The sequence below is a fragment of the Scyliorhinus torazame genome, chromosome 11 (assembly GCF_047496885.1).
Source record: "Scyliorhinus torazame isolate Kashiwa2021f chromosome 11, sScyTor2.1, whole genome shotgun sequence".
NCBI lineage: Eukaryota > Metazoa > Chordata > Chondrichthyes > Carcharhiniformes > Scyliorhinidae > Scyliorhinus > Scyliorhinus torazame.
This window is the reverse complement of record NC_092717.1, coordinates 164,520,234-164,537,122: the sequence shown is the minus strand read 5'-3', so window position 1 is coordinate 164,537,122 and position 16,889 is coordinate 164,520,234. Positions and strand designations below refer to the sequence as shown.

The following is a 16,889-nucleotide window of genomic DNA, read 5'->3' as shown; positions in this document are numbered from 1 at the left end:
GCTGCCAGTGGACCCAAGGAAAGGGAATTCATTGAATGTTTACAGGAGGGCTTTTTGGAACAGCTTGTGATGGAGCCCACGAGGGAACAGGCCATTCTGGACTTAGTGTTCTGTAATGAGCCAGACTTGATTAAAGATCTTAAAGTAAGGGAACACTTAGGAGGCAGTGATCATAATATGGTAGAATTCAATCTCCAATTTGAAAGAAAGAAGGTAGAATCAGATGTAAAGGTGTTACAGTTAAATAAAGGTAACTACAGGGGCATGAGGTAGGAACTGACGAATATCAACAGGGAGCAGAGCCTAGTGGGAAAGACAGTAGAACAGCAATGGCAGGAGTTTCTGGGAGTAATTGAGGACACAGTACAGAGGTTCATCCCAAAGAAAAGAAAGGTTATCAGAGGGGGGATTACGCAGCCATGGCTGACTAAGGAAGTTAGAGAATGCATCAAAGCAAAAGAGAAAGCCTATAATGAGGCAAAGAGTAGTGGGAAGTCAGAAGATTGGGAAGGCTACAAAAACAAACAGAGGATAACAAAGAGAGAAATAAGGAAAGAGAGGATCAAATATGAAGGTAGGCTAGCCAGTAACATTAGGAATGATAGTAAAAGTTTCTTTAAATACATTAAAAACAAACGGGAGGCAAAAGTAGTCATTGGGCCGCTCCAAAATGACGCTGGTAATCTAGTGATGGGAGACAAGGAAATAGCTGAGGAACTAAATAAGTACTTTGCGTCAGTCTTCACAGTAGAAGACATGAGTAATATCCCAACAATTCAGGAGAGTCAGGGGGCAGAGTTGAATATGGTAGCCATCACAAAGGAGACAGTGCTAGAGAAACTAAGAGGTCTAAAAATTGATAAATCTCCAGGCCCAGATGGGCTACATCCTAGAGTACTAAAGGAGATAGCTGAAGAAATAGTGGAGGCGTTAGTTATGATCTTTCAAAAGTCACTGGAGTCAGGGAAAGTCCCAGAGGATTGGAAAATCGCTGTTGTAACCTCCCTGTTCAAGAAGGGAACAAGGAAAAAGATGGAAAATTATAGGCCAATTAGCCTAACCTCGGTTGTTGGCAAGATTCTAGAATCCATTGTTAAGGATGAGATTTCGAAATTCTTGGAAGTGCAGGGTCGGATTAGGACAAGTCAGCATGGATTTAGTAAGGGGAGGTCGTGCCTGGCAAACCTGTTAGAGTTCTTTGAAGAGATAACAAATAGGTTAGACCAAGGAGAGCCAATGGATGTTATCTATCTTGACTTCCAAAAGGCCTTTGATAAGGTGCCTCACGGGAGACTGCTGAGTAAAATAAGGGCCCATGGTATTCGAGGCAAGGTACTAACATGGATTGACGATTGGCTGTCAGGCAGAAGGCAGAGAGTTGGGATAAAAGGTTCTTTTTCGGAATGGCAACCAGTGACGAGTGGTGTCCCGCAGGGTTCAGTGTTGGGGCCACAGCTGTTCTCTTTATATATTAACGATCTAGATGACGGGACTGGGGGCATTCTGGCTAAGTTTGCCGATGATACAAAGATAGGTGGAGGGGCAGGTAGTATGGAGGAGGTGGGGAGGCTGCAGAAAGATTTAGACAGTTTAGGAGAGTGGTCCAAGAAATGGCTGATGAAATTCAACGTGGGCAAGTGCGAGGTCTTGCACTTTGGAAAAAAGAATAGAGGCATGGACTATTTTCTAAACGGTGACAAAATTCATAATGCTGAAGTGCTAAGGGACTTGGGAGTCCTAGTCCAGGATTCTCTAAAGGTAAACTTGCAGGTTGAGTCCGTAATTAAGAAAGCAAATTCAATGTTGTCATTTATCTCAAGAGGCTTGGAATATAAAAGCAGGGATGTACTTCTGAAGCTTTATAAAGCATTAGTTAGGCCCCATTTAGAATACTGTGAGCAATTTTGGGCCCCACACCTCAGGAAGGACATACTGGCACTGGAGCGGGTCCAGCGGAGATTCACACGGATGATCCCAGGAATGGTAGGCCTAACATACGATGAACGTCTGAGGATCCTGGGATTATATTCATTGGAGTTTAGGAGGTTGAGGGGAGATCTAATAGAAACTTACAAGATAATGAATGGCTTAGATAGGGTGGATGTAGGGAAGTTGTTTCCATTAGCAGGGGAGACTAGGACCCGGGGGCACAGCCTTAGAATAAAAGGGAGTCACTTTAGAACAGAGATGAGGAGAAATTTCTTCAGCCAGAAAGTGGTGGGTCTGTGGAATTCATTGCCACAGAGGGCGGTGGAGGCCGGGACGTTGAGTGTCTTTAAGACAGAAGTTGATAAATTCTTGATTTCTCGAGGAATTAAGGGCTATGGAGAGAGAGCGGGTAAATGGAGTTGAAATCAGCCATGATTGAATGGTGGAGTGGACCCGATGGGCCGAATGGCCTTACTTCCACTCCTTTATGGTCTTATATTCTGTAATAAAATTAAACATCGACTTGTTCAATGACAATGAATGAATGGCCCTGATAATTCATGCTGCATTATACAGCGCAAAACTATAGCTATAAACTTGTGTTCTCTGGTGATGAGCTTGGAGGCTGCACCTCAGAAGTCGACTTTAGCTCACAAATTCATTCCCGCTTCATCATCGTAGACCAATATGTTCCACCCTCTGGAATTCTTTTTCAAACGTTCTTGGCCTTAGTTCCCCTCTCCCCTACTGCTTTACTGATTTCTCATGTAACATGATACTAAAAACCAAGCAGAATGTTCCTTACCAAAAGAAACAATGAAGTGAAATGTAAAATAAATGCAAATTCTGGGTTGCCCTCGCTCATCTTCTCACAGCTGACTGAAAGGATGGAATTAGCAACGGCCTAGATACAAAGCACCTCACCAACCTGTCTGACGGTGCAGAATGGGAACTTAATGGCGAAATTATAAATGCAAACTGATACTCTGACAACTTGCTACAATTTTATTTTCTTTAGTTCTTTTTTTAAAGCAGAAGAAAATAGCCAGATGTTTCTGTAGTATTAAACAGGAGTATTATAAAGAAAACTACAAACTTACTGGTGAACTCTGCGATGCCATTTGCAACATCTGCATATTTGTTTCAAATGTTCCTATTAGATCATGTGATCCATCGTTGTCATAATCGTAGCAGGTTACCTGAAAAAGTTATATTAAGTAGATTGAAGATTATAGAAACTAACTTACTGAGCAGTTTACATCTGTATAGTACCTTGCTACTTCCCAAAGTACTTCATAATCCACAAAATACTTTTAAGTTCAGTAATTTACAGCCACCACAGGTTTCTCAGTTGGGCATGGACCGCTCAGGTAGGAGGGACCCTCTCACACCAGGGGTTACCTGGCAAGTTGCCCACATGTTGTGGTCCCCACCCATCACTCATTGAACACTGGCGGCAGTGGACCGAGCCCCCCCCCCCCCCCCCCCCCCCACCCACTCCCCACGCAAAAAGGGCTGGATTTAATTCTAACCTATATTCCATTCCAGCATGTGACCTTTACAAAGAATTAACTGGATGTAACAAATGTGCTAGATAAACAGCAGTCATATTGCAAGCAAATACAATGCTTAATAAAGGCAGCAGTGAATTGGAGTGTTGTTGAACAAATTTGAAATTTGACAAAAGATGCCTGCTCATTTGCTGATTAAAGACAATCACATGCTCCAAGATTGTTTTTTTCAAGTAAAAATACTTTGAGAGGCTGTTAAGTCAGTTTAACGGGAAACATGTGAAAGGGAGAATGAAAGAGATCAAAACAGAGGGAGCACATGCAGATGAGCTGGAGAGTTCACAACTTTAACTAGACTATAGATACTTCTTCAGTCCAGCAAATCCTCCTTTACTGAAGCTAATACAAGTTTGTTTACATAATAACCTTTTCAATAAGAAAGCTGCTAAGTAAATATTTCTTAACTATTCAGTAAGAAAAATGAGAAATACCTTGATTGGTTTCTGCAAGTCGCTATTGCACAGTGACTGCAAAGGAATTTTATATGGTTTCCAAGTGGGGTTTAAATTTCTTTTTATGACCTGAAAATAATTTTTTAAAAACAATAAATGCATTATTGTACAACAAAAGTATTTGCTGTTCAGTATCTTTTGTCATAATAACTGCATTAAGGTGTAGTTCAGGAGGTGCATGATATGGAGTATAGGATCTGGAAATTACAACACATTTGTTTAAGGATGTATTCTGATCCCGGACCAGACCCCAACAGTGGATAGGATGCTGGACAGAAACCTCAATATTTTATTTTAACTTTGGAAGTCTGTGAGGAAATGATAGCTCACTCCATAAGACCATAAGACATGGGAGCAGAATTAGGCCACTCGGCCCACCGAGTCTGCTCCGCCATTCAATCATGGCTGATATTTTTCTCATCCCCATTCTCCTGCCTTCTTCCCATAACCCCTGATCCCCTTATTAATCAAGAAGTGATTAATCCAGGAGTGACTTCACACAAAACAGGGATATAGTATATTAAAATAAACTTTATTACCAACACAGTATTAAAATATTTTTCCCATCACACAAAAAATAGCTTAAAATTACCCCTTTAACAATGCTAATCAATACAGTGACACAATAATCCTTAACTGCGACCTTTATTTTCATTCAAATAACAAAACCATCTCAGATCCCAATCCACTTTGAAAAACAGTTAGTACCCAGGAATACTTATTGTATAGAGATGTCTTGGATACTCCTTAAACTTTTCTCATAACTTTAACGGATTATAGTCTGTATATACAATTGTCTCCAATGAATTGTTAGCAACATAAATGTCAAAATGTTGTAACTCCAATACCAAACTCATTGGGCTGGACTCTCCGCACCCCGATGCCAAAATTGCAGCCGGCGCCATGGCAGAGAATCCAGTTTGACGCAGAAACGTGACCGGTGCCGGTTCGCCGATTCTCCGGGCAAAAAGCGGCATACTCAGGGAGTACGCCATGCCGCCTGGGGCCATTGCCAGAGGCCAACTCCGACATCCTCCGCCCCCGACCGGCTGAAGTCCCGGCGGCAAGGAACTAATGTGCTCCAGCCGGTCGGGATACTCGCGTAACAACGGGCGGATCGGAGGCCAGGAGGGCCTCCGAAAATTAGAGGTTTCTTATTCGTCTCTTTTTTCATCTAACGTGGCAATTTGATATGTTTTCTAGCCAACTCACCAATCCTAGTTAATCGATCCCCAAAGTTTTGGTAAAGGTATGGTCCCAGGTGACCATAGGCTGCTTTCCTCTTTGAGGGGGGGAGCTGACTGGTGGTGATTTAACCGGAGGTTCACCACAGCTCAGTCGAGGGGCAAGGTTGAGAAAGCGAGGCCTTTATGAATAACCTCAGCCGGTACGGGAATTTAACCCACATTTCTGGCCTTGCTCTGCAACACGAACCAGCTGTCTAGTCAAGTGAGCTAAACACCCCAGGATATGCTTCTTGAAACACCTCAGTTGTCTGACTTACCACCAGCTTTTCAACCACAGTAGGCACCACCTGTGATTCAGCCAAATCATTACCCAGGATAATTGTACCCTTAAAAATTGTCATGGGCGGAATTCTCCCCCCCACGCCGGGTGGGAGAATCGCCGGGGCGCCGCGCGAGTCCCGCCACGCCGCCCCAGCACCCACACGCGATTCTCCCACCCTCCCCCCAAATCGGCACGGTGAGAATCACGGCTGGCTGCTCGGAGAATCGCTGCTCGCTTTTGTAACGGGCGAGCGGCGATACTCCGGCTCAGATGGGCCGAGCGGCCTGCCCAACACGACAGGTTCCCACTGGTGCCGTCCACACCTGGTCGCTGCCGGCGGGAACGCGGGGGGGGGGGGCGGGGGGGGGGAGGGGAGTGGCCTGTGGGGGAGGGGGCGGGGGGGTTCCTGCAGCGGGGGTGGGGGGGACGGGACTCAAAAGGGGTCTGGCCCACGATCGGTGCCCACCGATTGGCGGGCCGGCCTCTCTGAAAGAGGACCTCCTTTCCTCCGCCACCTCACAAGATCCATCCGACATCTTCTTGCGGGGCGGCCGCGGGGAGGACGGCAACCGCGCGTGACATCATTTACGCGGTGCCGCTTTTATGCGGCGGCATGGCCCGGCGCATGTAAATGACGCGGCACCACTCCTAGCCCCCGGGGACGGGAGAATAGGGGGCTGGGAGCGGCCTCCGACGCCGGAGTGAAACACTTCGGTTTTCACTCCGGCTCCGGGACTTAGTCGCCCGATGGGAGAATTGCGCCCAATGTTTCTGATACTCCTACCACCACTTCACCACTTTTCACCAGACCTCTAACTAAACTTTACACAGTGAGACACTACTCACAACTAATTCCACACATTACCTCATTTTCTGGCAACACTTCTTCCGAATTACATATCAACTTATCTCTCACCAGTAAAGACTGAATTGCTCCTGGACGCCTTAAGATCTTAATCTCCTGACGTATTCCACCTTGCACACGCAAGTAAACCTTCCCATCACAAATAATATATTTTAAAAGATCTGGCACCTGCTTATCCACCAACCTCTGAACAGGCTCGATTACACCTCTTCCACTGGAACCATGATTTTTCTTCCAACTTTACATAACTAACTTATCTTGTTTTAATGAGTCTGTCTTTTCTTAAGATACCAACACTGCGACTCCATGTGTCCAACCTTATTACAATGAAAACATTTAAGTTTTCTTATCTCTCTTCCATTAGCATCGGTTTCCTTTTTAACTTGAGATAAATTCTCCTTATAATCTCCATTGCCTTGACGACCTGTGAATGTCACATTTCCCCAGTTTTTAACTGACAAAAATTGATGTCATAAACCAAACTTTGGAAACAAATTCAAAATCATCTGCCATTTCTGCTGCCAGTCTAGCAGTTTTAACCCTTTGCTCTTCCACATGAGTTCTCACCACTGCGGGAAGTGAATTTTATATTCTTCCTAAATAGTCATTTCCCTAAGAGTGTCATAGGTTTGGTCTATTTTTAAAGCTATTATCCATTTAACAAAATTCTTTCAAATTCTATACAAGTCTGACCTGGTTCTTTCCTTAGATATCTAAACTTCTGTCTGTAAGCTTCTGGCACTAGCTCATATGCACTTAATATGATTACGAGGCGTTTGACTAGGAAATGTTTTTCCTTCTTCTAGACTTTCCTTAGCTGATGCCTTTCAGATTTCCTTTCAGAAATTATGGCTTTAAATCTTCAAAAGATGTTTCAACTGGCTTGTTTCAGCTCACCCTTGTCCTCAGACAAGTCTGCACTGCTTTTAATGTTAACTCAACATGTTCTGTAGATGTTCTCTTTGCAGTTCCAATTTCCCGAAGGTAAATTCATTCTCTTTGCTTCTCGCTCTTACATCTTGTCCCTTCTTTGCTTTGCCAATCTTCCTATTTCTACCTCAGGTTTCCTCCTTTCCATTTCCTTGTGTTTTTAAATTTAGAGTACTCAATGATTTTTTTTCAAATTAAGGGGCAATTTTTGTGTGGCCAATACACCAAACCTGCACAACTTTGGGTTGTGGGGATGAAACCCACACAGAAACGGGGAGAATGTGCAAACTCCACATGGACAGTGACCCGGGGGTCGTATGCAGCAGTGCGAACCACTGAGCCACCATGCCACCCTTTCCATTTCCTTTTGAAAGGCCCTCGCTTTTTCCTTTTCTGCCCTCTCTCATTGCTTTTCTTCATTGTTTCATTTCTAATTGAATTCTAGCTAATGATTCAGGCTGTATCTCTGACAAACGTAAATGCGGAACTATTGTTTGTATCATCTTCATCACCCTAATCCATTCAGATAAAGTTAACTGCAGCCTGTCTGCCAAACCCAACAGTTTTGTTTTAATCACCTTCTGTAAACCAGCCCAAGTGACCTCATCCACAGCCAGGAAAATATCTGCAACTGCAAGAGCCTTTCCAGTCCCTCACTATTTAAACTGTATCACTTGAAAGAGTGAGTGCACAAAGAAATAGGGATATGGTTTGTTAAAACAACCTTTATTACGAACACAGTATTAAAATCTTTAACATCACACCAGAAAATAACTGACAATTACCTCTTACACAATGCTTCTCAATACAATGGATAGAACATAGAACATACAGTGCAGAAGGAGGCCATTCGGCCCATCGAGTCTGCACATACTCACTTAAGCCTTCACTTCCACCCTATCCCCGTAACCCAATAATCCCTCCTAACCTTTTTGGCCACTAAGGGCAATTTATCATGGCCAATCCACCTAACCTGCACGTCTTTGGACTGTGGGAGGAACCCAGAGGAATCCCACGCAAACACGGGGAGAACGTGCAGACTCTGCACCGACATTGACCCAGCGGGGAATTGAACCTGGGACCCTGGCGCTGTGAAGCCACAGTGCTATCCACTTGTGTGACCGTGCTGCCGTACAATACCCTTAATTGCTAACTTTATTCCCACTTAAACAACAGCAAAATAAAAAACATCTCAGCTCTCAATCCACCTTAAATACCAAAGACACAGAGGAACACTTGCTTTACAGAGTTATTCTTTGAGAAAGAGATCTCATAATACTACTTTACAGAAACATCTGACTCCCATCAGAAATTCTGGCTGTATATCTTCAAAAGCTGTTTCAACTATCCTCAGACAAGGCTGTACTACTTTAAATACTGTTAATCTCTTTTAACTAACCGACAGTGAGAGCAGAACTTCCTCACTTCTCTACACAGCTTAATTCAGCTCAGGACTGAACTGAAGGTGCTTGATCAAAAAGTCGGTAACTTAGCTCCACCCTGAAATGACATCGTCTCACCAAGCTGAAAATTAATGAATTCCTTCTGAAGCAAAACAAAATGAATCAGCCCAAACTTTTTCCGGTGGTTAATTGCACCTATTTCTCTTAAAAGCTTTGTTGTTTACAACCTAAGAATCTTTTAAAACATGATTTCAGCAGTCAAACACACACTAACCCAAGCTTTTAACCCTTACCTCACCAAATATGTATAATGCAATATATCTGAAATTCCTATATTTATCACAGTAGTCTTTGCCCCTATTGATAAAGTATACGGAATCCTGGGTTCTATTAACGGCGCTCTGAATCTGCCCTGTCACAATCAATGATGTGTTCACATGGACCCCCTTAACTGGCCATTGAAAGGGCCTCAATTGGCCTCTGGACAGGAAGGCCGTCCTCAACGGACGATGATGGGCACTCCACCTCTTCTGTCCCTCCACCTTTAAGTCCCCTCCCTACCCCATGTCTCCCAGCCAACTCTCAAGGATGGAATTGAATTCTGTCCAAGGCAAGTCCTGTCCTCGCAATGGGGGATGTGATGCGAAAGTCCACAGAAAATTAGCCTTCTTATATTTGTCTTTTATGAGAAACCTGATGTCACATATCTACTTACCCTTTTGGATTAAAAGACTAGCGTTACAGGAAATCAGTTTGAGATACTGGTAATTCATTTTATCTGGCTAATGTGAAGTTAAGCTCTGACACTCACAAAATCTGTGGCCCAGTTTTAATGTAATGATGAGCATTGATAACCTCAGTTCTTTAATCCAGCACAAATAAGAGTGTACTTTGATTTAAAACCTTGAGCTGTGGTATTGACACTGCCTCATAATCTTACTATAAGCAGGCCAGTTAGATATGAATTGTGTGAGAAAAAAAAGTGACCATTACCCTTCTATTTATATAGAATCAGAACATTGTATGAAGCAGTACGTCTCTTACGAGTGATATGGAATGGAAAGAATCATTGTATCTTTCAGAAAACTTCTCTCACCTCTGTCCTGTGCACCATTTGCCATTTCCCATCTTCCGTCTGTTTGCAGAATTCTAAGTACGGGTCTGATTTCCCCCAGAAATCCTGTTCATTACAAGCAACAAACACCCCAGGTTAGTTAAAGAGTTTTAAAAAAAATCTAAGTGTAAACTAATAACTTCCAATAAAACAAACCTTGTACAGCAGTAGTGATATATTTTTTAAAAATATGTTCTACCTTTTTATCCAGCTTGCGTGCTTGAACTTCAAAGTTGACCACTCGGTTATCTTTTACTTCTTCTGCAAAAATCTAAAGTAGATAAAATAAAGAGAGGCATTTTACAAAAAGGATGCATTATCTAACAATCTACTTACTTCTCTTTTCCATTAATGACCTTTCTGACCCAGAAACTACCTGCATTTTAGAGTCAGAGGTAACCTGCTCCCAGAAAATCAGCTGTGCTGCTCATATTTGGTTAACCAAGAAAAACTTACAGACAGGGCTAACAAAATATCCTGCCTTCTGGAAAAGCACTTCTCTTCAGCAGGTTTAGCTCAGTGGGCTAGACAGCTGGTTTGTAATGCAGAACAAGGCCAGCAGCGCGGGTTCAATTCCCGTACCAGCTGAGAATTCTGAATTCTGCCTGTGTACCCGAACAGGCGCCGGAATGTGGCGACTAGGGGCTTTTCACAGTAACTTCATTGCGGTGTTAATGTAAGCCTACATGTGACAATAAAGATTATTAATTAAAAAGTCAAGCTGTTCCAGATATAAAACTGCATCTATCTAACAATGTGGAAAATTGCTCGGTCTGTCCTGCCCACAGGAAGCAGGACAAATCCAACCTGGCCAATTACCACCCCATCAGCTCCTCTCAATCATCAGCAAAGTGATGCAATGTGTCGTCATGCAGGGTGTTTTCAACAGCGCTAGGTAGCAGCACTTTATAGCAATAACCTGCTCACAGACACTCAGTTTATTTCCCCAGAGTCACTCGGCTCCTGGCCCTATTACAGTCTTGGTCCAAACATGATCAAAAGAGCTGAACTCCAGAGTTGAGGCAAGAGTCACAGCCCTTGAGGTCATTTGACCGACCGTGGCATTAGGGAGCCCTTGCAATATTGAAGGTAATGGGAAATGTGGAATAAATTCAGCAGGTCTGGCAGCATCTGTGAAAAGAGAAGCATCTGTAGAAATGTCATATAGACTCAACTATGTTTCTCTCTCCCCTGATCCTGCCAGACCTGCTGAGTTTATCCAGTATTTTCTATTTTTATTACAGATTTCCAGCGTCCGCAGTATTTTGCTTTCATTGAAGTTAATGGGAATCAGGGGGGAAAACTCTTCGCTGGTTGGAATCATATCTAGCACAAAGGCAGATGGTTGTGATTTCAAATCATCTTAGTCCAGAACATCATTGCAAGAGTTCCTCAGGGTATTGTCCTAGGCCCAACCACCTTCAGCTGCTGGGGATGTTCGCTGATCAACAGCGTTCAGAACCATTCCCAATTCCTCAGATGCTGAAGCAGTCCATTTCCATATGCAGCAAGATTGGGATAACATTCAAGCTTGGGCTGGGAAGTGGCAAGTTACATCTGCCCCACATTAGTGCCAAATTGAACTGGACCAGCCATATAAATACTGTGGCTACATGAGCAGGTCAGAGGCTGGGAATTCTGCAGTGAGTAACTTACCTCCTAGATCCACAAAGTCTGTTCACCATCTACAAGGCACATGTAGGCATGTGATGTTTTAAAAAAATTCTTTCATGGGATGTGGGTGTTCTGGCAAAGCCAGCAATTGTTTCCCATCCCCTTTAACTCAGGAGCATGCCAGGCTATTTCAGTGGGCAGTTAAGAGACAATCACAATGCTGTAGGATTGTAGTCACATGTAGGCCAGTAACCAGTAGATTTCCTTCCCAATAAAAACCCCATCTGGTTCCAGTAATGACAATTGATAATAGGTTAATGGTCACCATTATTGAGACTAATTTTCTATTCGGGGGCAGGATTCCCCATTCGAGAGACTGTAGTAGTATCACTCTTGGCCTGCGCTAGGAGCATTGCCGCCTCGGAGCAATTTCCTCTCTCTTGCCATGCAAATTTATGCATGGTGGGGAGCTCGCGGGATTCTGGTATCGAGCCGCCATTTTGAGTAATGCCAACCTGGCAGTGCCAGGGCACTACCTTGCCCTGCCCCGAACCACTTGTGGGCTCAGAGGCCATTGGAGCCCCCCCGGCATGATCATCGCTGGATTCACGTTGCACCGGCGGGGCATAGAATCCCGGGAGCCAGGAGATTCTGGCTAAAACCTAGAAATTCATATTTAAATTAGTTTGAATACTCATTTAAATATCCGAGTCTGGTTCACGCCCAGCGTGGGATCCGGTGCCATGGGCCGGGAGCATCATGCTCCATTCAGCGCCCAACGCATACCCAGTTTAGGGGCTCTCCCGCTATTCTCCGGGAATGGCAGAAGGTGTGTTGGGTGCAACACAGGGGAGAACTGCCCCCCCCCCCATTGATTTTAATAATGAATTAAAATTCCACAAGCTGCCATGGTTGGATTTGAACCCATGTCCTCAGAGCAATAGCCTGAGTTTCCGGATTACTAGTCCAGCAACATTACCCCTACACCATAATCTCCCACAAAGAATGTGCACTAACTACACTGTAACCCGAGAACTCAACTCAGCACCTCAGCAGACTGATGCGCTCTCTGCTGCACTAAGTAGACATGCCCTGATGGAATATTTTTCATTTGCCTGGGTGAGTGCAGCTCCAACACAACTCAACACCAACCAGGACAAAGCAGCCCACTTGATTGGCACCACATCCATGAACATTCACTCCCCCCACCACCAATGCACAGTAGCAACAATGTGTACCATAGATAGGATTCACTACAGCTACTCACCAAGGCTCACATGACAGCACATTCCAAACCCGCAATATCTACCAGCTGGTGCATGGGAACACCACCATGTTCGCGTCCAAACTACACACCATCCTAACGTGGAACTATATTGCCTTTCCATCAAAGACACTGGATCAAAATCCTGGGACTCTTCCTAACAGCACCATGGGTATACTTTGAAAAAAATATATTTTTATTGAACATTTTTTGAATATCTAAATACAAAAATACAAAATTGATAAATAACTCCCCAAAACCACCACCCCCATCCCACTCCCCTAACATTTGACGGTGACCAGTTCCTGAAATACATGACAAATGGCTACCATCCTGTGTAAAACCTCCCAATCTAACCTCTCAATGTGTATTTACTTTTTTCAAGGTACAAAAATTCCATGAGATCCCCCAGCCACACCGAGGTGCTGGGTGGAGAAGCTGACCACCTCTCCAACAGAACTCGCCTGCGAGCAATCAGCCAGACGAAGGCTAAAACATCTGCCATCTGTGATTCCGGCAGGTCCAACACCTCAAAAACGGCCTCTGGGGAATCAGGTTCCAATTCTCTTTGTAAGGTCGCCAACATGGTGCTGAAGAAGGAACCCCAAACGCTTGCTAACTCAAGACATGCCCAGAACATATGTACATGATTCGCTGGGCCAATCCCACACTGCTCAGACTGATCTTCTACCCACTCAAACACCCGACTCATCCTTGCCCTTGTGAAATGTGTTCGATGCACCACCCCTTTAGTTGTATGAGCCCGAGCCTGCACATGTCGAGGTGGTATTCACCCTCCGAAGGTCTTCATCCCCCCCATCCCCCACTTCCCCCAGTTCTTCCTCCACTTGGCCGTAATGCCCTCCAGCATCGCTGTGTCCTTTGCCAGAATTCTCCCATAAATCCCAGTAGTACTCCCGTCTTCCACCCCCACCAATGACAATACCCTCTCCACCAATGATGGCAATACTAGGAATGTCAGAAAAATCTTCCTAGCAAACTTCTGTACTTGCAAATATCTGAACCCCTTTGACTGCGGTAATCCATACTTCTCTGCTAACCTCTCAAGACTCACAAACTGCCCCTCCAATAATAAATCCCCCATTACTGCCACCCCCTTCACCTCCCAACTTCTAAACCTAGCATCCAATGTAGCCGGTTCAGACATGTGATGGTACCCAAGTAAAAATGAAACTTAAACTGGATCGCATGACACTTTCTTTCTAGTGATGTCATGCTGCAACCCCTTAAAAGATTATATTGGTGTTGGCCTCCCCATCATTGAGAATAATGATGTTTATTGAGTACCCGCTTACTGACGTATATGTTTCCACTACCATTCATGACTGGATGTGGCAGAACTGATCTGATTCACTAATTGTGGGATTGCTTAGCTCTGTCTTTAGCATGTTGCTATATAATTGCAAAGGATATTCTGCTTCCGTGACAATGTACAAGTCACTTTTTATATCTGGAACCAGGCCTTGACCTTACAACAGATGTGATTGAGAGCAATCCCACATCCCCACCCCTCCCCGATAAAGCAGCCACTCAGTGGATAGAGTACAACTGCCGACCTGATTTACAAAAGGCCATTCAAAACTTGTGTTCACTTAACAAATATCTGGATGAAGTGGGCACATAATATCTAAAGATCGGAGGGTTGGAAGTCAAACATGGAATCCCTACAGTGCAGAAGGAGATAATTCAGCCCATCGAGTCTGCACCGACCCTCTGAAAGAGCATCCCACTAAATCCACCTAACCTGCACATCTTTGGACTGTGGGAAGAAACTGGAGCACCCGGAGGAACCCCACGCACACACGGGGAGAAAGTGCAAACTCCACACAGACAGTCGCCCAAGGCCGGATGGTGGTCAAGTGACTTTGTGCAGAAGTTCTATTGGTGCAACAAACCATCAGAATTTTAGGGTTCACTTGACCACCATCAAGCTCTAGCAACTACATGAGGTATTTGGGTCTGTACCGTGATTGTTCCTTTCCCTGCCGGTTTCCCATTATGCAGCACAAGAGGTCTGGTCAATTTCTTGCTGGAGACAATCTGTCAAAACAATTTAAAAACATGTATTATTATTTTATCATAATAATTAGGATAGAAAGAAAAGCTCTGTGCCAATCAGCCGAATTTTCCTCAAACATTAAACCTAAAATACAAACACTGCACATGCGGAACTTCAAAAAAGTTGCAATGGTGAAGTTAAAAATGACAAAAGCAGATCAATATTAACAAGAGGACAACGGTTATAGCGACCTGTACAACAGAGCCTCAATTCCCAAAACTTCACAGGTGGAATTCTCTAATCCCGCGGCAGAGTGTCCACGCCATCGTAAACGCCGTTGCATATTATGACGGCGTGAACAGGCCGACCCCACGACTAATTCTGGCCCCTACAGGGGGCCAGCACAGCACTGGAGGGGTTCACGTCGCTCCAGCTGCTGATCCTTGCGTGAACTGGGCGCCGCGGGATCCACACATGCACAGTGGCGCTGGTGCTAATGCCCGCAAGCGCAGTGTCTTCCTTCAACACGCTGGCCCCGACGCAACATTGCGCAGGACTAGAGGGGCCGGCACGTAGGAAAGGAGGCCGGAGGCCCCCAGCCAGAGAGGCCGGCCCACTGATTGATGGCCCCGATCGCGGGCCAGGCCACATTGGACCCCCCCCCCCCCCCGCCACATGCCGCCCCCCGACCCTTCCACGCCGAGGTCCCGCCGGCTGAGAGCAAGTGTGGGTGGCGCCGGCAGGACTCTGCGTTTTTACGACGGCTGTTCGGCCCACCCCGAGCCGAGAATCGGCGGGTCGGCCGCGTAGAGCAGCCCATGACTGGTGCCGCGCCAACCACGCCAGCACCAATGGCACCAACTCTCCGCTCTGCGGAGAATCGCATGCCAGCGTCGGGCGGCATGGCATGATTCGCGACGGTCGCGGGGATTCTCCAGCCCGGCCCCGGGCTGAGAGAATCCCGCCCTATATTTTCTGCTCTAAACTGCACCTGCCATGCGTTTGCCCACCCAAGAAGCTGTCTTATGGCCCCTTGAAAGCTTCCTCAATTTGTTATGGCTCTTAATTGATAGGATTTAATATCAGCTTTAATATCAGCCAAAGAGAAATCTCATCAACTTCAGCAATGTATATGGGAATTAAGTTGGATTTCAATGTTTTTCAAAATTCATCATAGATACAGAAATGTCATGATAATGATCTGTGAGCAGAGAGGTAATTTACAATAAACCCCAACATATTGATATCATGGGCTGGTTTTCCCAATCCCCCAGCCCTGTGTTTCTGAGCGGCGTGCTGTTCGCTGGCGGTGGGATTCTCTAGCTTGTCAGTGAGATTTCCCTTTGAAGCCACCTCACACCACCAGAAAACCCGTGGGCGTGGATGCGCTACCGGCAGAAACAGTGAATCGCGATGGGCAGAGAATTCTGACCCATATCTTGAAACATTTTCATCATGCAAGAATTATGCATGAAAATTACTGCAGTGCACAAAATTACCACTGAGAAAGAAAAAGTTATTTTTTGACTTGAATGATAAAACACAAACCAAGCAGCTTTGTAGAATCAGCCAGAGTACTCAGTCTTAACAAATAGAAGAATGAAATATTTATATTTACCTGACCCAGAGTACATTCAAATTCTCCCAGGAAATCATCATCGCCCAGGTCAAAAGTTTCATTGTCAATATCGTAAACTCCAAATTTCAGTTTCTGTACTTGCTCAAAGTAATAATCTATCAGGAATTTCTTTGAAAATTTTGGGTCAAGACAGTTTTTAACCATTTCTGTTCGGCCAATCTAGGAAAGAGTAAAAGGACAATGAACCTTCAATAGAATAATCTCGTCGACTAATAGTAATAACTAAACCCAATCACAATATAGAGCCATTGGGCAGAACTTTACAGCCCCTCCTGTCAGTAAATATTCCAGTCCCACCAAAGTCAATGGACTTTTGAACGACTTGGTTTGAACGACACCCCACCCCCACCATGACAGGACTGTAAAGTTCTGCCCATGAAGTCATTACAATGCGGGAGGAGCCCATTCGGCTAATTGAGTCCATGCCAGGGAAATCTTGGAGCCAGATAGGAGCCAAATATAATCTTCCGCTCCATCAGTAGGCACAGTAGCCATGGCACACTGGCCCTATTCCAGCGGAACTAAAATCCACAGCTGGAGATAATAAAATATAATGATAAAGAAGTTCCAAACTGGCTT

The 16,889-nt window shown here is 44.8% G+C and overlaps 1 protein-coding gene across 1 annotated transcript in view; it reads right to left on the bottom strand.

Moving 5' to 3' along the window:
• LOC140385627 (copine-3-like) overlaps positions 1-16,889 on the bottom strand; it is a 124,778-nt gene that overhangs the window by 39,954 nt on the left and 67,935 nt on the right. Inside the window, exons 3-8 of the mRNA XM_072467960.1 lie at positions 16,290-16,469; positions 14,638-14,712; positions 9,973-10,044; positions 9,756-9,839; positions 3,932-4,021; positions 3,030-3,128 (exon numbers count right to left, since the gene is read on the bottom strand). Coding sequence (XP_072324061.1) covers positions 3,030-3,128; positions 3,932-4,021; positions 9,756-9,839; positions 9,973-10,044; positions 14,638-14,712; positions 16,290-16,469 — 600 coding nt within the window. The remainder of the gene's footprint in view (positions 1-3,029; positions 3,129-3,931; positions 4,022-9,755; positions 9,840-9,972; positions 10,045-14,637; positions 14,713-16,289; positions 16,470-16,889) is intronic.